General features: G+C 37.9%; 1 protein-coding gene across 1 annotated transcript in view; it reads right to left on the bottom strand.

Moving 5' to 3' along the window:
• The window catches only part of LOC128657508 (probable cation-transporting ATPase 13A4), a 454774-nt gene that overhangs the window by 35612 nt on the left and 402195 nt on the right, over positions 1 to 16967 (bottom strand). Inside the window, 3 exon segments of the mRNA XM_053711875.1 lie at positions 2340 to 2428; positions 10998 to 11173; positions 11681 to 11855. Of these exon segments, the coding sequence (XP_053567850.1) occupies positions 2340 to 2428; positions 10998 to 11173; positions 11681 to 11855 (440 nt within the window).

Below are 16967 nucleotides of genomic sequence, written 5' to 3'. Positions count from 1 at the left end.
AATATTCCTACTGCGACTTTTCCCTGAGAATAGGAAAAGCAGATAATGCCACAGATACGCACAAGATACCTACAGTAGCAAAATTTGCAGGCAAATAACTCCAGGAGATAATGAGGAACCGCAGGGCACTGCAGGTGATGCCAAAGAGGCTTGGTACACGAAAAGAGAGAACTGTGACATTGTCTAAACAGCATCATCCTGGGAGACATTGGGCTCAAAGGCAACACGACATCTCTATCTCAAGAGATCCAGCGAAACCAGAACACACATAATTGCATATTTCAAACAGAATCTTAGTGTCTAAACACCAAACAAAATTTTCTGCAAAAGAAAAACTGAGGCAAAATTAAGTTAATATTTTAATATAGTAATATAATACTATAAAAAGAAAAACTGTCATTTAAACAGTTAATTTAAGGGACATTGTACCAAAACAGTATAGGCAGAAATGGTTGTGCACATATAATTTCAGTGCACATATAATCTAATAAACGTTCTCCATATACTAGAATCTTCTCCTGATAAGGAATGTTTTACCTCCACAATAGACTGAATTGTATAGACATTTAATGTTAGCATTGTGCTGAATAAAAAAGCTGTGTAAGCACCGTTCTCAGCCGGAGGAGACAGAGAGGCGGGGTCACATGACCAGACCCGGCAAAGGACTGAGATGGCATCTCAGCTCTTTCTCAGAAAAGAAGTAGGCGGGGAAACAGCAACAAACAAATGACTCCTAAAAAGGACCGCTAGGAAAACTAACTGTGCAGTAAAAATACAAAGTGCGCATACAAAAACATCTCTTAATACTGTGAAGCCAACCCTCCCCCGAGATTAGAGAGCCATAGATACCAGCCCCACACAAAAGAGTAACAGTAACTTAGAGGTGACGTTAACCCTTTAGGTGCCTCTAAACATACACATAAGCCCAACAATCAAGGGATTCCATATTAACCCCTAGTCTCCTGTCACCATAAAGTGCCTGCATCCTGCAAAAAATATCCTACTAAAGGATATATCTGTCCCACATAATGTTGCATAGAAGGCTCCTTAACCTTTTTAGTGCCATTCTTCCACCCAGAAGACAAAATGGCACCTGCAGTCTAGCCTTCCGGCAAAAGGACATCCTACACAGTATGAGAGGATGCCACTCCTCACAGAGACCTGTAGAGAAAAGAAAGAACAGAGTAAACCTACTCTGGCTTTTCTATACCATGGGCAGCAACAATGTTAGGAAACGCAGCAAGGCCGACCTTACAAGTTTCTAACTGCTTTAAAGCCACCACTGCCGTACTGAAGAAACTAATGTGGGGTACGGCTATACCCAATCTTGAAAGGAAAGATCAGAGCAAACCTACTCTGGCTCAATAAAATCTTGATTGGAGTGAAATAAATCCAATCTTCTTCAGACATCAAATACTTTACCTCCTCCTTGCACTGAAAGCAAAGAGAATGACTGGGGTTTGTGGGAAGGCAAGTGATACTTAACAGTTTGACTGTGGTGCTCTTTGCCTCCTTCTGCTGGCCAGGAGTGATATTTCCAACAGTAATTGATAAAGTCGTGGACTCACCATATCTTAGGAAAGAAAGTGCCCCTCCTCCTCATTTAACAGTACACAAGTAATAATAACTATTTTGATAATGAACAGAATGCACACCAATGCTTCACACATGTATTATATACATCAATATGTTTCTATAAACACAGTTGAAAATGAGACAGCGAAATTGGTCCTGTATAGGGTTAAATAATCTAGCAATTTACAAAGATTTGATACTTTGCCATTGGTTAATTGCTAAATTATTGATCAAATAATATCCCTTTGTCATTGTGAATGACTTTGAATATATTGGCTTATATTAAATGTTCTATTTTTCTTTTTTTCTGTTTTTTTAAGTGAACAAATATGATTGAAACATAAATTAAAACGATACTTTAGGGCCGATCTAACAAAGTGCGAGCGGACATGATCCGCTGTAGCGAATCATGTCCGCCACACATTGATAAATGCCAACAGCATAAACTGTCGGCATTTATCATTGCATAAGCAGTTCTAGTGAACTGTTTGTGCAATACCGCCCCCTGCAGATTTGCGGCGGGTGTCAATCAACCCAATCGTATGCAATTGGTGGAGGCGGACAAGTTAAGAAGCAGCTATCTTAGACTGCTGCTTCTTAACTCCTGTTTCCAGCGAGCCTGAAGGCTCGCACGGAAACAGCAGCATTAGGCTGAATACGGGCCTTCATAAATCGGCCCCTTTATGTTACGTTACTATATATATATTGCTGTACTGTATACACAAGTTGTGATGTACAAAATATTTACACCCACACATACATACCTCCATTGTAATGTACACGGTCTCGATGTCAGCAAAAAGGAGAAATAAATAAGCTGACAGTTGTAAAGTCATTGCAATGCAAAGAACGTCTGTAACAAAAATAATAATTTAAATGAATTTGAGAAGAATGTTAAATATCTACTATATATTTTGCAACAGGGTCTAAACCAAGTTCTCCTCTTTGGAACATTAACTTGTTTTTTTACAAGATTTTCAAGTTTCTCTTTTTGAACCTGCATGCTTCTGCAATATCTTCTGCTGAGAGACTTTCTGTTTTTTTTTCATATAGCATTAATCAGGAGATTGTCCTGATCTAAAGAATGAATTTGATGGTCTCTTACTTTATTTAGATATTGTAAGAGCATTAGAATTCTATTTTCAAATTACAAAAGCTTGTAGATAATCCTTTAATTTGTTTTACCTAGATTATGAGTTGTGCGTTCGTGTTTTAAAACAGTTTTAAAACAGCACCGCAGCCATTACAAGTCTTGTCGGTATAGCTGTACCGCAAGCTTTTTAGCCTGTAACGCAACATCCGCCCCACACTCGAACAAATTATGTTTTTTTATGGGACTTCCAAAGCTCAGCCATTACGAGTTTTGCGTTCTGGCTAAAAAGCTTGTGTTACATCCCTAAAACGACAAGATCCGTACCGCCATCTGAGTGCAGTAGTTATGAGTTTTATGCAACAAAACTGTTACAAAAAAATTAATAACTAAAGTGTTACAAAGTACACTAACACCCATAAACTACCTATTAACCCCTAAACAGAGGCCCTCCCCATCGCAAACACTATAATAATCTTATTAACCCCTAATTTGCCGCTCCCGACATCGTCGCCACTAATAAAATGTATTAACCCCTATTCCGCCGCTCCCTGACATCGTCACCCCTATAATAAATGTATTAATGCCAAAACTGCCTCGCTCCCACATCACAAACACTATTTAAATATTATTAACCCCTAATCTGCCCCACTATACTAAAGTTATTAAGCCCTACACCGCCACCACTATAATAAACCTATTAACCCCTAAACCACAAGCCTCCCACAACAAAATTTACTAAATTAAACTATTAACCCCTAAACCTGAAGCCCCCCACATCGCAATCAACTAATTTAAAATAGTAACCCCTAAATCTAATGCCCCCCTAACTTTATATTAAAATTACAATTTCCCTATCCTAAATTAAATTATAACTTACCTATTAAAATAAAAAACTACATTTAAACTAACAATTAAACTAAAATAAATATTAAAGTAAAATTAAACTAACTACCAACTAAATTAAACTAAAATACACATTAAAAAAATCCTAACACTACTATAAAAATTACAAAGTATTTAATTACAAAAAATAAAAAAGACTAAATTATGAAAACTAACAAACACTAAATTTCGAAAAATAACAAATGAAATTATCAAAAATAAAAAAGAATTACACCTAATCTAATAGCCCTATAAAAATAAAAAAGAATTACACCTAATCTAATAAAAAACTAGCCTACAATAAACTACCAATAGCCCTTAAAAGAGCCTTTTGTAGGGCATTGCCCCAAGTTAAACAGCTCCTTTACCTGTAAGAAAAAATACAAAGACCCCCCATCAGTAAAACCCACCACACAACCAACCCCCCAAAATAAAAACCTAACTCTTACAAAAACCTAAGCTATCCATTGCCCTGAAAAGGTCATTTGTATGGGCATTGCCCTTTAAAAGGGCATTTAGCTCTTTTGCTTTGTCCTGAAAAGGGCATTTAGCTCTTTTATGAAAACCCAAACCCTAAACCCTAAAACCCACCCCAAGAAAACCTTAAAAAACCTAACACTAACCCCCGAAGATCCACTTACAGTTTTTGTAGTCCCGCATGAACGATCTTCATCCAGGCGGCGAAGTCCTCATCCAGGCGGCGAGAAGTCTTTATCCAGACGGCTTCTTCTATCTTCATCAAGGCGGTGAAGTCCTCATCCAGGCGGCGAGAAGTTTTCATCCAGACGGCCTCTTCTATCTTCATCCAGGCAGCATCTTCTATCTTCATCCCGGTGGCACGGAGCGGGTCCATCCTGAAGACTTCCGGTGCAGAGCATCCTCTTCATATGGTCGCCGCTGTATACTGAGGCCTCTAATTATCAAGCCGCCAACCTCAAATACGCTGGAATTCCGCAGCGTATATGTGGCGAGGCTGATTCACCTAAGTTATCAAACCCTACAGCCCAGCAAAAGTAGAATTTAGTGACGTAAGCTTCGATCCGCCGGACTCAGTCCGACACAGATCAATTCTTACGTCACTCCAGATGTTCCGCACACAAGTTCGGCACAATCTGACTACTTTTGCTAGTTATCAAAAAACTAGCAGGTACACTCTGCACTTTTCCGGCCCAGCGTACCTGGTTTTAAATCCGCCGCTCTGGAGGCGGCGGATCCCATAGGAATCAATGGGAGTCTGACCATAGCGAAAGTTCATGTTCGCTGCTGCCCGACATCCTATTGATTCCTATGGGAGCTGTCTACACCTAACACCCTAACATGTACCCGAGTCTAAACACCCCTAATCTGTCCCCCCCTACACCGCTGCAACTAAATAAATGTATTACCCCGTAAACCGCCACTCCCGAAGCCCACCGCCACTCTAATAAACTGATTAACCCCTAAACCGCAGCTCCCGGACCCCACCGCCACCTACATAATACCTATTAACCCCTATCCTGCCCCCTTACACCGCCGCCACTATAATACATTTATTAACCCCTATCTTGCCCCCCCTACACCGCCGCCACTATAATACCTTTATTAACCCCTATCCTGCCCCCCCCTACACCGCCGCCACTATAATAAATTTATTAACCCCTATCCTGCCCCGCCTACACCGCCGCAACTATAATAAAATTATTAACCCTTAAACCTAAGTCTAACCCTAACCCTAACACCCCCCTAACTTAAATATTAATTAAATACATATAAATATTATAACTCTTATTAACTAAATTAATCCTATTTAAAAATAAATACTTACCTGTAAAATAAACCCTAAGATAGCTACAATATAAATAATAATTATATTGTATCTATTTTAGGATTTATTTTTATTTTACAGGCAAATTTCAATTTATTTTAACTAGGTACAATAGCTATTAAATAGTTAATAACTATTTAATAGCTACCTAGTTAAAATAAAGAGAAATTTACCTGTAAAATAAAAACTAACCTAAGTTACAATTACACCTAACACTACACTATACTTAAATAAATTATTCCTATTTAAAACTAAATACTTACCTGTAAAATAAACTCTAACGGCTAGATTTAGAGTTCTGCGGCCAAAGGGGTGCGTTAGCTACGTGTGCCTTTTTTCACCCGCACCTTTTAAATACCGCTGGTATTTAGAGTTCACAGAATGGCTGCGTTAGGCTCCAAAAAAGGGAGCGTAGAGCATATTTACCGCCACTGCAACTCTAAATACCAGCGTTGCTTACGGACGCGGCCATCTTAAAAAACGTGCTCGTGCACGATTCCCCCATAGAAAACAATGGGGCAGTTTGAGCTGAAAAAACCCTGCAAAAAAGCAACGTTCAGCTCCTAACGCAGCCCCATTGTTTACTATGGGGAAACACTTCCTAAGTCTGCACTTAACACCCTAACACGTACCCCGAGTCTAAACACCCCTAACCTTACACTTATTAATCCCTAATCTGCCGCCCCCGCTATCGCTGACACCTGCATATTTTTTTAACCCCTAATCTGCCGCTCCGTATACCGCCGCAACCTACATTATACCTATGTACCCCTAATTTGCTGCCCCTAACACCGCCGACCCCTATATTATATTTATTAACCCCTAATCTGCCCCCCACAACGTCGCCGCCAGCTACCTACAATAATTAACCCCTAATCTGCCGATCGGATCTCGCCGCTAGTCTAATAAATGGATTAACCCCTAAAGCTAAGTCTAACCCGAACACTAACACCCCCCTAAGTTAAATATAATTTAAATCTAAAAAAATAAATTAACTCTTATTATATAAATTATTCCTATTTAAAGCTAAATACTTACCTGTAAAATAAACCCTAATATAGCTACAATATAAATTATAATTATATTGTAGCTATTTTAGGATTAATATTTATTTTACAGGCAACTTTGTAATTATTTTAAACAGGTATGATAGCTATTAAATAGTTAATAACTATTTAATAGCTAAAATAGTTAAAATAATTACAAAATTACCTGTAAAATAAGTCCTAACCTAAGTTACAATTAAACCTAACACTACACTATCAATAAATTAATTAAATACAATACCTACAAATAACTACAATTAAATAAACTAAAGTACAAAAAATAAAAAAGAACTAAGTTACAAAAAATAAAAAAATATTTACAAACATTAGAAAAATATTACAACAATTTTAAACTAATTACACCTACTCTAAGCCCCCTAATAAAATAACAAAGCCCCCCAAAATAAAAAAATGCCCTACCTTATTCTAAATTAAAAAAGTTCAAAGCTCTTTTACCTTACCATCCCTGAAAAGGGCCATTTGCGGGGCATGCCCCAAATAATTCAGCTCTTTTGCCTGTAAATAAAAACATACAATACCCCCCCCAAAATTACAACCCACCACCCACATACCCCTAATCTAACCCAAACCCCCTTTAAATAAACCTAACACTAAGCCCCTGAAGATCTTCCTACCTTATCTTCACCATGCCAGGTTCGCTCCAGAAGAGGGTCCAAAGTCTTGATCCAAGCGGCGGATGAAGAACTCCATCATCGGGCTGAAGTCGGAAGTCCATCATCGGGATGAAGTCTTCTATCAAGCGCCATCTTCAATCTTCTTAGGGAGGGCAGATTAGGGGTTAATACTATTTATTATAGGGTTATTGAGGCGGAAGTGAGGCGGATTAGGGGTTAATACATTTATTATAGTAGCGGTGCGGTTCGGTCGGCAGATTAGGGGTTAATAAGTGTAGGTAAGGTAGCAGCGACGTTGGGGGGGCAGATTAGGGGTTAATAAATATTATGTAGGTGTCGGCGATGTTAGGGGCAGCAGATTAGGGGTACATAGGGATAATGTAGCTGGCGGCGGTGTACGGAGCGGCAGATTAGGGGTTAAAAATTTTTAATAGAGTGGCAGTGGTGTGGGGGGGCCTCGGTTTAGGGGTACATAGGTAGTTTATGGGTGTTAGTGTACTTTAGAGCACAGTAGTTAAGAGCTTTATAAACCGGCGTTAGCCCAGAAAGCTCTTAACTCCTGTTTTTTTTCTGCGGCTGGAGTTTTGTCGTTAGATTTCTAACGCTCACTTCAGCCACGACTCTAAATGCCAGCGTTAGAAAGATCCCATTGAAAAGATAGGATACGCAAATGGCGTAGGGGGATCTGCGGTATGGAAAAGTTGCGGCTGGAAAGTGAGCGTTAGACCCTTTCCTGACAGACTCCAAATACCAGCGGGCGGTAAAAACCAGCGTTAGGACCCTCTAACGCTGGTTTTGACGGCTACCGCCCATCTCTAAATCTAGCCGTAAGATAGCTACAATGTAATTAATAATTACATTGTAGCTATTTTAGGATTTATATTTATTTTACAATTAACTTTGTATTTATTTTAGCTAGTTAGAATAGTTATTAAATAGTTATTAACTACCTAGCTAAAAGAAATACAAAATTACCTGTAAAATAAATCCTAACCTAAATTACAATTAAACCTAACACTACACTATCATTAAATTAATTAAATAAATTACCTACAAATAACTACAATTAAATACAATTAAATAAACTAACTAAAGTAAAAAAAAACAAAAAAACTAAGTTACAAAAAATAAAAAAATAAGTTACAAACATTTAAAAAATATTACAACAATTTTAAGCTACTTACACCTAATCTAAGCCCCCTAATAAAATAACAAAGCCCCCAAAATAAAAAAATGCCCTACCCTATTCTACATTAAAAAGTTAACAGCTCTATTACCTTACCAGCCCTTAAAAGGGCCTTTTGCGGGGCATGCCCCAAAGAATTCAGCTCTTTTGCCTGTAAAAAAAAAATACAACCCCCCAACATTAAAACCCACCACCCACATACCCCTAATCTAACCCAAGCCCCCTTAAATAAACCTAACACTACCCCCCTGAAGATCATCCTACCTTTAGCCGTCTTCAGCCAGCTGACCACCGATGGAACAGAAGAAGACATCCGGAGTGGCATAAGTCATCATCCAAGGGGTGCTGAAGAAGTCTTCCATCCGATTGAAGTCATCATCCAAGGGGTGCTGAAGAAGTCTTCCATCAGATTGAAGTCATCATCCAGGCGGCATCTTCAATCTTCATCCATCCGGAGCGGAGCCATCTTCAGACGAGCCGACAAAGAGCCATCCTCTTCTACCGACGGACTAACGACGAATGACGGTTGCTTTAAGTAACGTCATCCAAGATGGCATCCCTCGAATTCCGATTGGCTGATAGGATTCTATCAGCCAATCGGAATTAAGGTAGGAAAAATATAATTGGCTGATTAAATCAGCCAATCAGATTGAAGTTCAATCAGATTGGCTGATCCAATCAGCCAATCAGATTGAGCTCGCATTCTATTGGCTGTTCCGATCAGTACTCAGGGTCCCACCCTGTGGCAGACTTCAGCTACCCAGGCTGGATAGCTCTGCCTGAGGCTCCTTTCTCTGCCTGGAACAAGCTGCTATGTAGCTCAGGAAAGTGATTTTAGCTGGAGCAAACCCAAATAACTAGACAGCCTAGCATTTAGGTTAAACAGGAACTGATTTTATTGAAAACACACACTCCTTTTATACAGTCAGCTCATCTTGATAAGACCCTGGACAATCCCACTATTTTCCCACCATTCCCGCCCCTCCAGACAGCCCGGCACCTCCATAGGAGCTACAGTCTCACATAATCGCAATACATAGGGGTGGCAGTTTTGGGTGATCCCCCCAGGTGTCATTTTAAAGCTCTCGGTCCCCAGATGCCACAGTCCAAAAATAAGCATGATTCGTTACTGGGGACCAGAGTTACAGTCCATTGAAGTTCTGGGGTTAGGGGTGTCCAAAACCCCCAGTTCCCAAAGGAGCTCCCCTCTGAAAATTGCCACAGCTCTTGTCCTCCCTAGAGGCTACCAATCCCCAAAAGAGTGGAGCTCTTGAGTAAAGGTCTGCTGGAGCGAGCAGGGTTAAATGTAGCGGGTGTTCTGCTGTCCTGTGGTCGACCATGAGTTCCAGGAGCCTGGCCAGCCTGAGAGGGGTTAGGCGGGTATCCGTTGTGAGGCAGCCGACCGGGAGTTCCAGGAGCCCGGCCAGCCTAGGAGGGTTTTCATGGTCATAAACGAACTCTTCTCTGAATACAAAAACAAGCCAACACAGAGCAAACAAATAGTCTCCAGAGATGGTGGTTGCTCTGAGGAGCCCAAAAAACACTGAGAAACAACAAGGGTGAGGTTGTAGGGGGGTGGGGGTAGCCTTAGCCGTCTGATATCCATGACAGGTTTCATATCCTTTTAAGTGATGTTAAAATCCAGTAAAAAAAGGCTTTTGTATAGAAATTTGAAGTTACCATTTTGTTATCAAGTCACACCAAAATTTAAATGGTCAAAGTTGAAAAGCATTCATATAGTGATAGACCTATAAGATGCATTCAGATGGTTTGTTACCATGGGTTTCTATGAAAGTTGCAATTAAATGATAACATGATTTTAATAATGTCAGTACTGTTAGTGTCAATCATGGCAGTGCAAGTGTGATTTTTTATCAAATAATATCAAATAAAAACACGCCATTTGTAGATGTCTGGGTTGTGAAGTCACTTTTCCTGCAGATACCCTTAGCTGTACAGGATATCATGTACTCAACACATGTACTGTACATACAGTATGCATATGAACCTATTCATATGTAAATGTGTGCTCTGTTCACTCTATACAGCCTCCCTAATAGAGTATGCATTAATACTAGACCTCTAGGGTGTATCCTGTGCCCATTTCACAGTGTTTTGGACAAGCACAAGATAACAGACTGTTTGCAAGTAGCTGTGAAAAAGTGTTAAAAATGTCCTAAATGCCATTTAGAGGATTTATCGAGTGCTTAGAAGTGTTGAATTTGAAAAGGCAAAACTGGTCTAGAAGTGTTAAAAAGTATCTTTAAAATGTATTGCAACCTGCAAGAAATTTGGGCTCATAGGACAAACAGATCTTGTATCAAGCATCTGAAAACCCGTTGTGTGTGAGTGTGGGAATCAGCAGAAAATATACTATTGTGATTGTGTCAAAGCAAAAGTAGCCTTTTCATCCAAATAAAAGAGCTGAAAAAGCAGCTGCTGAATGATTATAATTGACCCCTTTGTAAGAGCACTTAGGCATTAGGAAGTAAGGCAAGGCAGTACCTACCTATCCAACATTAACAGATAATCTACTGTGTGCTGTACCATTCTACCATCAGCAGTAGCTTTGCTCTAAGCTAAACAGCATCCACTCAATACAAAATAAAGTGAATTTAACTTTCTGCTTTATATTCAAACCGTATTTTATAAATCCGCCATATAAGGGTATTTTTTCTATACTTTATTACAGACATAAAAAGTTTTATATTTTACCACATTTAGTATTATATAAAAACAATAACTTATGTGTAACCTTAGTAAAATAATTACTTACAGTTTGTATGGAGACGCTGTCTAAATGGAGGTCCTTTGGAGAAAACAAATTCTAGTATAATAAGATTAATTCCTGTTATAGGCCACAGTGTTGTTGTTAAATAATTTACAGAAAGGGCAGGTTCTCTTGTGGTATAATTTCCTACGATGTGATCTTGATTTTCCAAAAGGCAACCACTGTGGGACAGAGGAATAATAAAAGAAAGGTCTGTAATTTGTCCGAATATAAGGTTTTTCCACAGATAAATGTATCTACCATATCTAATTTTACAGTTCAATAATTTTAATAAAACAACGCAATACATACTCATACTCAAACTCAAGCAGACACAAATCAAGGATCTATAAAAAGTGTATATCCATTCCAAGTTTTGTTCTGACAAATTACTTTTTTACAGGTCCAACCTGATGGAGAGAGAAAGAGAAAAAAAGAGAGAGAAAGAGAGAATGTGAGAGAACGAGAGAGAATGAGAGAGAACGAGAGAAAAAGAGAGAGAACGAGAGAAAAAGAGAGAGAACGAGAGAAAAAGAGAGAGAACAAGAGCGAAAGAGAGAGAACGAACAAGAAAGAAAGAGGGAGAGAAAGAGAGAGAGAGATAGAGAGAGAGAGAAAGATAGATAGAGAAAGAGAGAAAGAGATATTATGTATAAAGATTTGTATTATATGGAATAGCATTTAATTACCTGAATACATCACTTTCATTGTACCAAGGTTGCTGCTGCACGAGAATGAATGCAGAGGTCTGCAAAATCACAGTGAAAGTATAGTGGAGAATGAATGAGAATAACAGAGCAGGAGATAAAAGGTGCCCAGAAGGTCTGTACTTTGCCAAATTACTTGTAGGACCATTTAAGCTCGCTAAAAAAAAAAAAAAAAGAGATTTTTTTTATTATAAAGAAACAACATAAATGGGAATGGGTTTAATATTGGGTGCATAAAGATGTAAGTACATTTATAATAAACAATATTTGGGACATATGAAAGGCAAATTAAATGTCTAAATTGACGTTTTTCAGTTTGCATGTTTTACATTTGTAACATCAATAGATTAAATCATTGGCTTCCAACACAACAAACTGATAATTTGAGCATGCACTGTATCTACTTTAGGAAAGGTACTAAATCTGTAGCTCAGTCTTCTTTATTGAGGATTTGATCACAATCTATCAGCTGAGGCCTTTTAGGCCCTTTTAAATTTTAAAATGTAAATTTTAAAATTGATATACATGAGCATTGTCATGTTTGTCGATAACAGTACTGGCATCTTCAAAACCGGGTTTTAAAATGGGATTGTGTAATTATATCTTTCATAGGAAACTATTGTAATCCTTCTGCACCAATGCTAAACCATCTGAAAGCATCTTGTATATAGTCATGATGGGCAGATTGTGCAAAATTTTTCTATCACTATATATGGTCACTTTCAAAATTATTTTTACAAGTATTGTTTTCGGCAATATTTTTTTCTGTAATTTGTTAAACAACTGTTTCCATTTTGGTGTGATAAAAAAACAAGATGGTGACTATGGGTTTCTATGGATAGTACTTATAATATCGTCTTATACTGAATTTGAACATACTGAAACTATAAAGCGGGAACCTAGTGCCTTGCAACAATGTATGGTGCACATTTTACCCATCATGACAACATACAAGATGAATTCCCATGGTTTTACATCTCCGTTAGATTGTGATTGATCCCTGAGTGTTCTATGTTTATGAAACATTGCCAGAAATTCTGCTGTTAACCTTTTAATGCCGTTATGCCATTCTATTCCGTCATAATTACACTGGGCTTTAGAGCCGCTATGACGGAATAGAACGTCATAGCCAACGGCTGTCCTGAAGCCTACTGTGCTTCCTGGATTTGATTGCGGTCTGGAGGGCATTCCTAAGGTCATAGGGATGCCCCCCAGACCCAATCCAATAATTGAAATCTCAATATCGTGCACACAGTTGTTCCGATGTAGACACTTTAACCCCGGCAGGAAAGGGTTAACCTGCCCTTGATATTAGATTGAGAAACACTGGATTAACTGTTGATTTTGTTTTATTTTTCTAATGCAAAGACACACATAACAGAATATCAAGTTCAGATGAAAGACAGACAAGCAGTACATCTGCAATATCAGTAAATACAGTCCTACAATTAAAATGCAAAATTGCGATTTCATGAGAGCAAAATTTGCGCTACACTCAGTAATACTAGTGAACGTAAATGTGTGATGGTATTACAAGTTATACTAGTGCCTGAAATCCTTGCACTCACAAGAGCACCATTCCATAGGCTCCAATGGGAGCCTCGTTCTCATGCCGTAAGACATGGCAATGCACCTAGCGCAGCACAGGGGGTAAGTCGTGCAGCATTGGTCAGCAATTTGAAAATATATATGTATATGAATAAATACATATATATTAATGTGTTTATATGTGTATATACACATATTAACACATACATAAATATGTATATAAGCATATGCATATATATTTACAGTGATAACAAAGTCCCCATTAACATCTATGTAAAGGCACTTTTCAGTGCTGTTATTTTTTTCTTATACCCCACAACCCCTCACTTTAACCCTGTATAACTGCTTTGTGCAGTTTAAAAATAATGCTCATCTTTTTGTTTTATTAAAAGGAACTATCAACTTTATTTGGGGGGCAATTTTGGCACATTTTTTTATTTTTATTTAAGATCCAATTCCATATGGTACAGAAAAAGAAAGAAACAGACAAGACAAGAAAACAAAACCATATTGTCTATACGTAATGAAAAACAATTCCAAAACAAAATATAGACCTAGGTCTGCATTCAAATTAAACAACCTAGAGTTTAAACCAATCAAGTTCTGTTTTAGCAAATGCAAGAATTCTGGGATTGGATAATTTTTTAAACAACCAGTTAATAACCAGTTAACACAACATAAAATTACCAAGGGCGGGGGGAGAAGAAGAGAAAAAAAAAAGTTAGGAGGTGGCAGGTTACCAGAGGCCCAAGAGAACCAAGTCTGCATTTCTGAAAGGATATATTAAACACTTAATTTCATTAGGTGGAAGAGCACTGATAAAAACCGACCATTTAAGAAAGAACCCCCTTATGTCCTGGTCACTGTCTAAATTAGTATCAAACTGTTTAAGAATACATTGTATCTTCAGGCAGTTCTTAATTTCTAAGATGCTAGGGGTCGCTCTTGTTTTCCATTTTTTGAAAATTAGATATCTAGCGGCTAATATGACCAAATTGACTATTTTATCATTTAGCTGCTGCTTCCCTGTATTGGACCAAGGAAAACTACCTTTATCAATGTCAGAATCAGGGGGGAGACAACCAATGTCTTATTGAGCCAGTATTGTACTTTAAACCAAAAGTTTCTTTTTTTTGGACAGTCCCACGCCATATGCAGAAGATCAGCCGATGACAGCGAACATTTAGGACAGGTATTAAAATTAGTATTCCCACATTTAAGACCTTTGTCCAGGGTAAAATATGACATATAGACTAACTTAACATGTGATTCCCTCCAGGAAAAAGAGAGAATTACTCAGAAAGTTTCTTGGATTGATAAATGAGGTAACCTGGGATCCAAAGAGGTTTGCCTTGTCGCTACAGCCTATTTAGACAAGATATTTTCAAGATTGATAATACCTCTAGCCAAGGTTAAAGTTTGATAACAGGGAGAGATTGACTTGTGGTCATTTTTAATTAAGACAAGCCAATTCTCAATACTCCCCAAGGACCAATTCCAACCATAATCACTTATTAGTTTAGATGCAAAATGTCTCACTTGTAAATACGAAAAGAAGCTCTTATGTGATAGATTAAATTCCACCCTGAGGGAGCTAAATGATTTAATACACCTTCTCTCCAGATCTAGTAACTGATGAACACTCGAAAGACTTACAGAGTTCCATTTAAAAAAATTGTTGACTGTAACCCTACTTGAAACTGGGGGTTGCACCAAAACGGGATATATCTAGAAACCCTGTGTTCTATAACCCGGGAGTGAAGATTTAATGTATGGCTGAAACTCAGCCCAATTTTGGATTTGGGCTGAGTTTTAGCCATACATTAAATCTTCACTTGGCAAATCAAGTAGCACATTATTTTTTTGTCTGAATAAAAAGCGGCTTTAGAATTTGCAAGGTCTAACCTAATAAGACAAAAAATGTTAAGAGACTAGAAAAAGTTTCATCGAGTAAAACTATTATTTGGATTAGTTAAGTTCCTTCTAAGTGATATATTTCCTAAAACGCTAGATAGCCCAGAAAATATTTTGGTAAAACAACAGGCATAGTTTTGCAGCAATTTCAGATATAAGACCAAATAGCAGCAGACGCGAGTTCATTACTCTTAGTGCATTTATATTCTGTCAGCACTGCTTATCCAAAAGTAAACACTGCACCTCATTTATCATATTTGCAGTTACAATTGATTTGGATATATGTAACAACACATTAGATACAAGGAATAAGACTGGGAGTCTATAAAGAATTGATGCACATAATCCCTGAATTGTTTAAACACAGTATGATATAATGCAATCCAATAGTAATTAAAACTTCCACTCATGCTGCGGCATATACAATTTTATATCTAGTACCAGCGAGACAACTGTATGCTCACATGCTAGAAATAAAGTATCACAACCTCAATTGAACTTTGAATCATAGAAAAATAATAGCAGAGTCCACGTGAAAGTGGTAAAAGCTTTACAAACATTACACAATTCTTAAGAGTATTAGTTCACAACTGGACTTCCATAGATACTCCTGATCAGAGATTTATTTAAGTTGATTCACATCCAATGTATGTTACAACTACCTTTCATATTGTGTGATTATTGGATTAAAACCAATTGACCAAATCCTGTGCTTTTAAAAAATTGTATGTATGTGGATTGTGTTTGTGTTTTTACTTTTAAATTACTCAATAAAGGTTATATTTTAAAAATCTGTGCGCACTTTCTCCTCTAGGATACCTAGATATTGTCCAACCATTGCCACCCTAAGTTAGGGAAAGAGTGCTAAACAGGTGTACATTCTTTCAATAAATAAACATTTACCTGTAAAATAAAAATAAACCTAAGTTACAATTACACCTAACACTACACTATAATTACATTAATTCCCTACACTATCTACAATTAAATACAATTAAATACAATTATCTAAATTACGGACCCCCCCCCCCCCACTAAATTACATAAAATAATAAAATACAACTTTCCTAAACTAATTACACCTAATCTAATCCCCCTAATAAAATAAAAAAGCCCCCCAAAATAATAAAAATCCCTACCCTACACTAAATTACAAATAGCCCTTAAAAGGGCTTTTTGCGGGGCATTGCCCCAAAGTAATCAGCTCATTTTACCTGTAAAAAAAAATACAATACCCACCCAACATTACAACCCACCACCCACACACCCAACCCTACTCTAAAACCCACCCAATCCCCCCTTAATAAAACCTTACACTAACTTCTTGAAGATCACCCTACCTTGAGACGTCTTCACCCAACTGGGCAGAAGTGGTCCTCCAGATGGGCAGAAGTCTTCATCCAAGCCGGGAAGAAGAGGTCCTCCAGACGGGCAGAAGTCTTCATCCAGGCGGCATTTTTTATCTTCATCCATCCGGAGCGGAGCAGGTCCATCTTCAAGACATCCGATGCAGAGCATCCTCTTCTGTCTTGATCCGATGACTAAATGACGGTACCTTTAAGTGACGTCATCCAATTCTGATTGGCTGATAGAATTCTTTCAGCCAATCAGAATTAAGGTAGAAAAAATCCTATTTGCTGATGCACTCAGCCAATAGGATTGAAGTTCAATCCTATTGGCTGATCCAATCAGCCAATAGGACTGAGCTTGCATTCTATTGGCTGATTGGAACAGCCAATAGAATGCAAGCTCAATCCTATTGACTGATTGGATCAGCCAATAGCATTTTTTCTACCTTAATTCCGAT

The sequence above is a fragment of the Bombina bombina genome, chromosome 4, assembly GCF_027579735.1.
Source record: "Bombina bombina isolate aBomBom1 chromosome 4, aBomBom1.pri, whole genome shotgun sequence".
Taxonomy (NCBI): Eukaryota; Metazoa; Chordata; class Amphibia; order Anura; family Bombinatoridae; genus Bombina; species Bombina bombina.
This window is presented reverse-complemented; position numbering and strand designations above follow the sequence as displayed.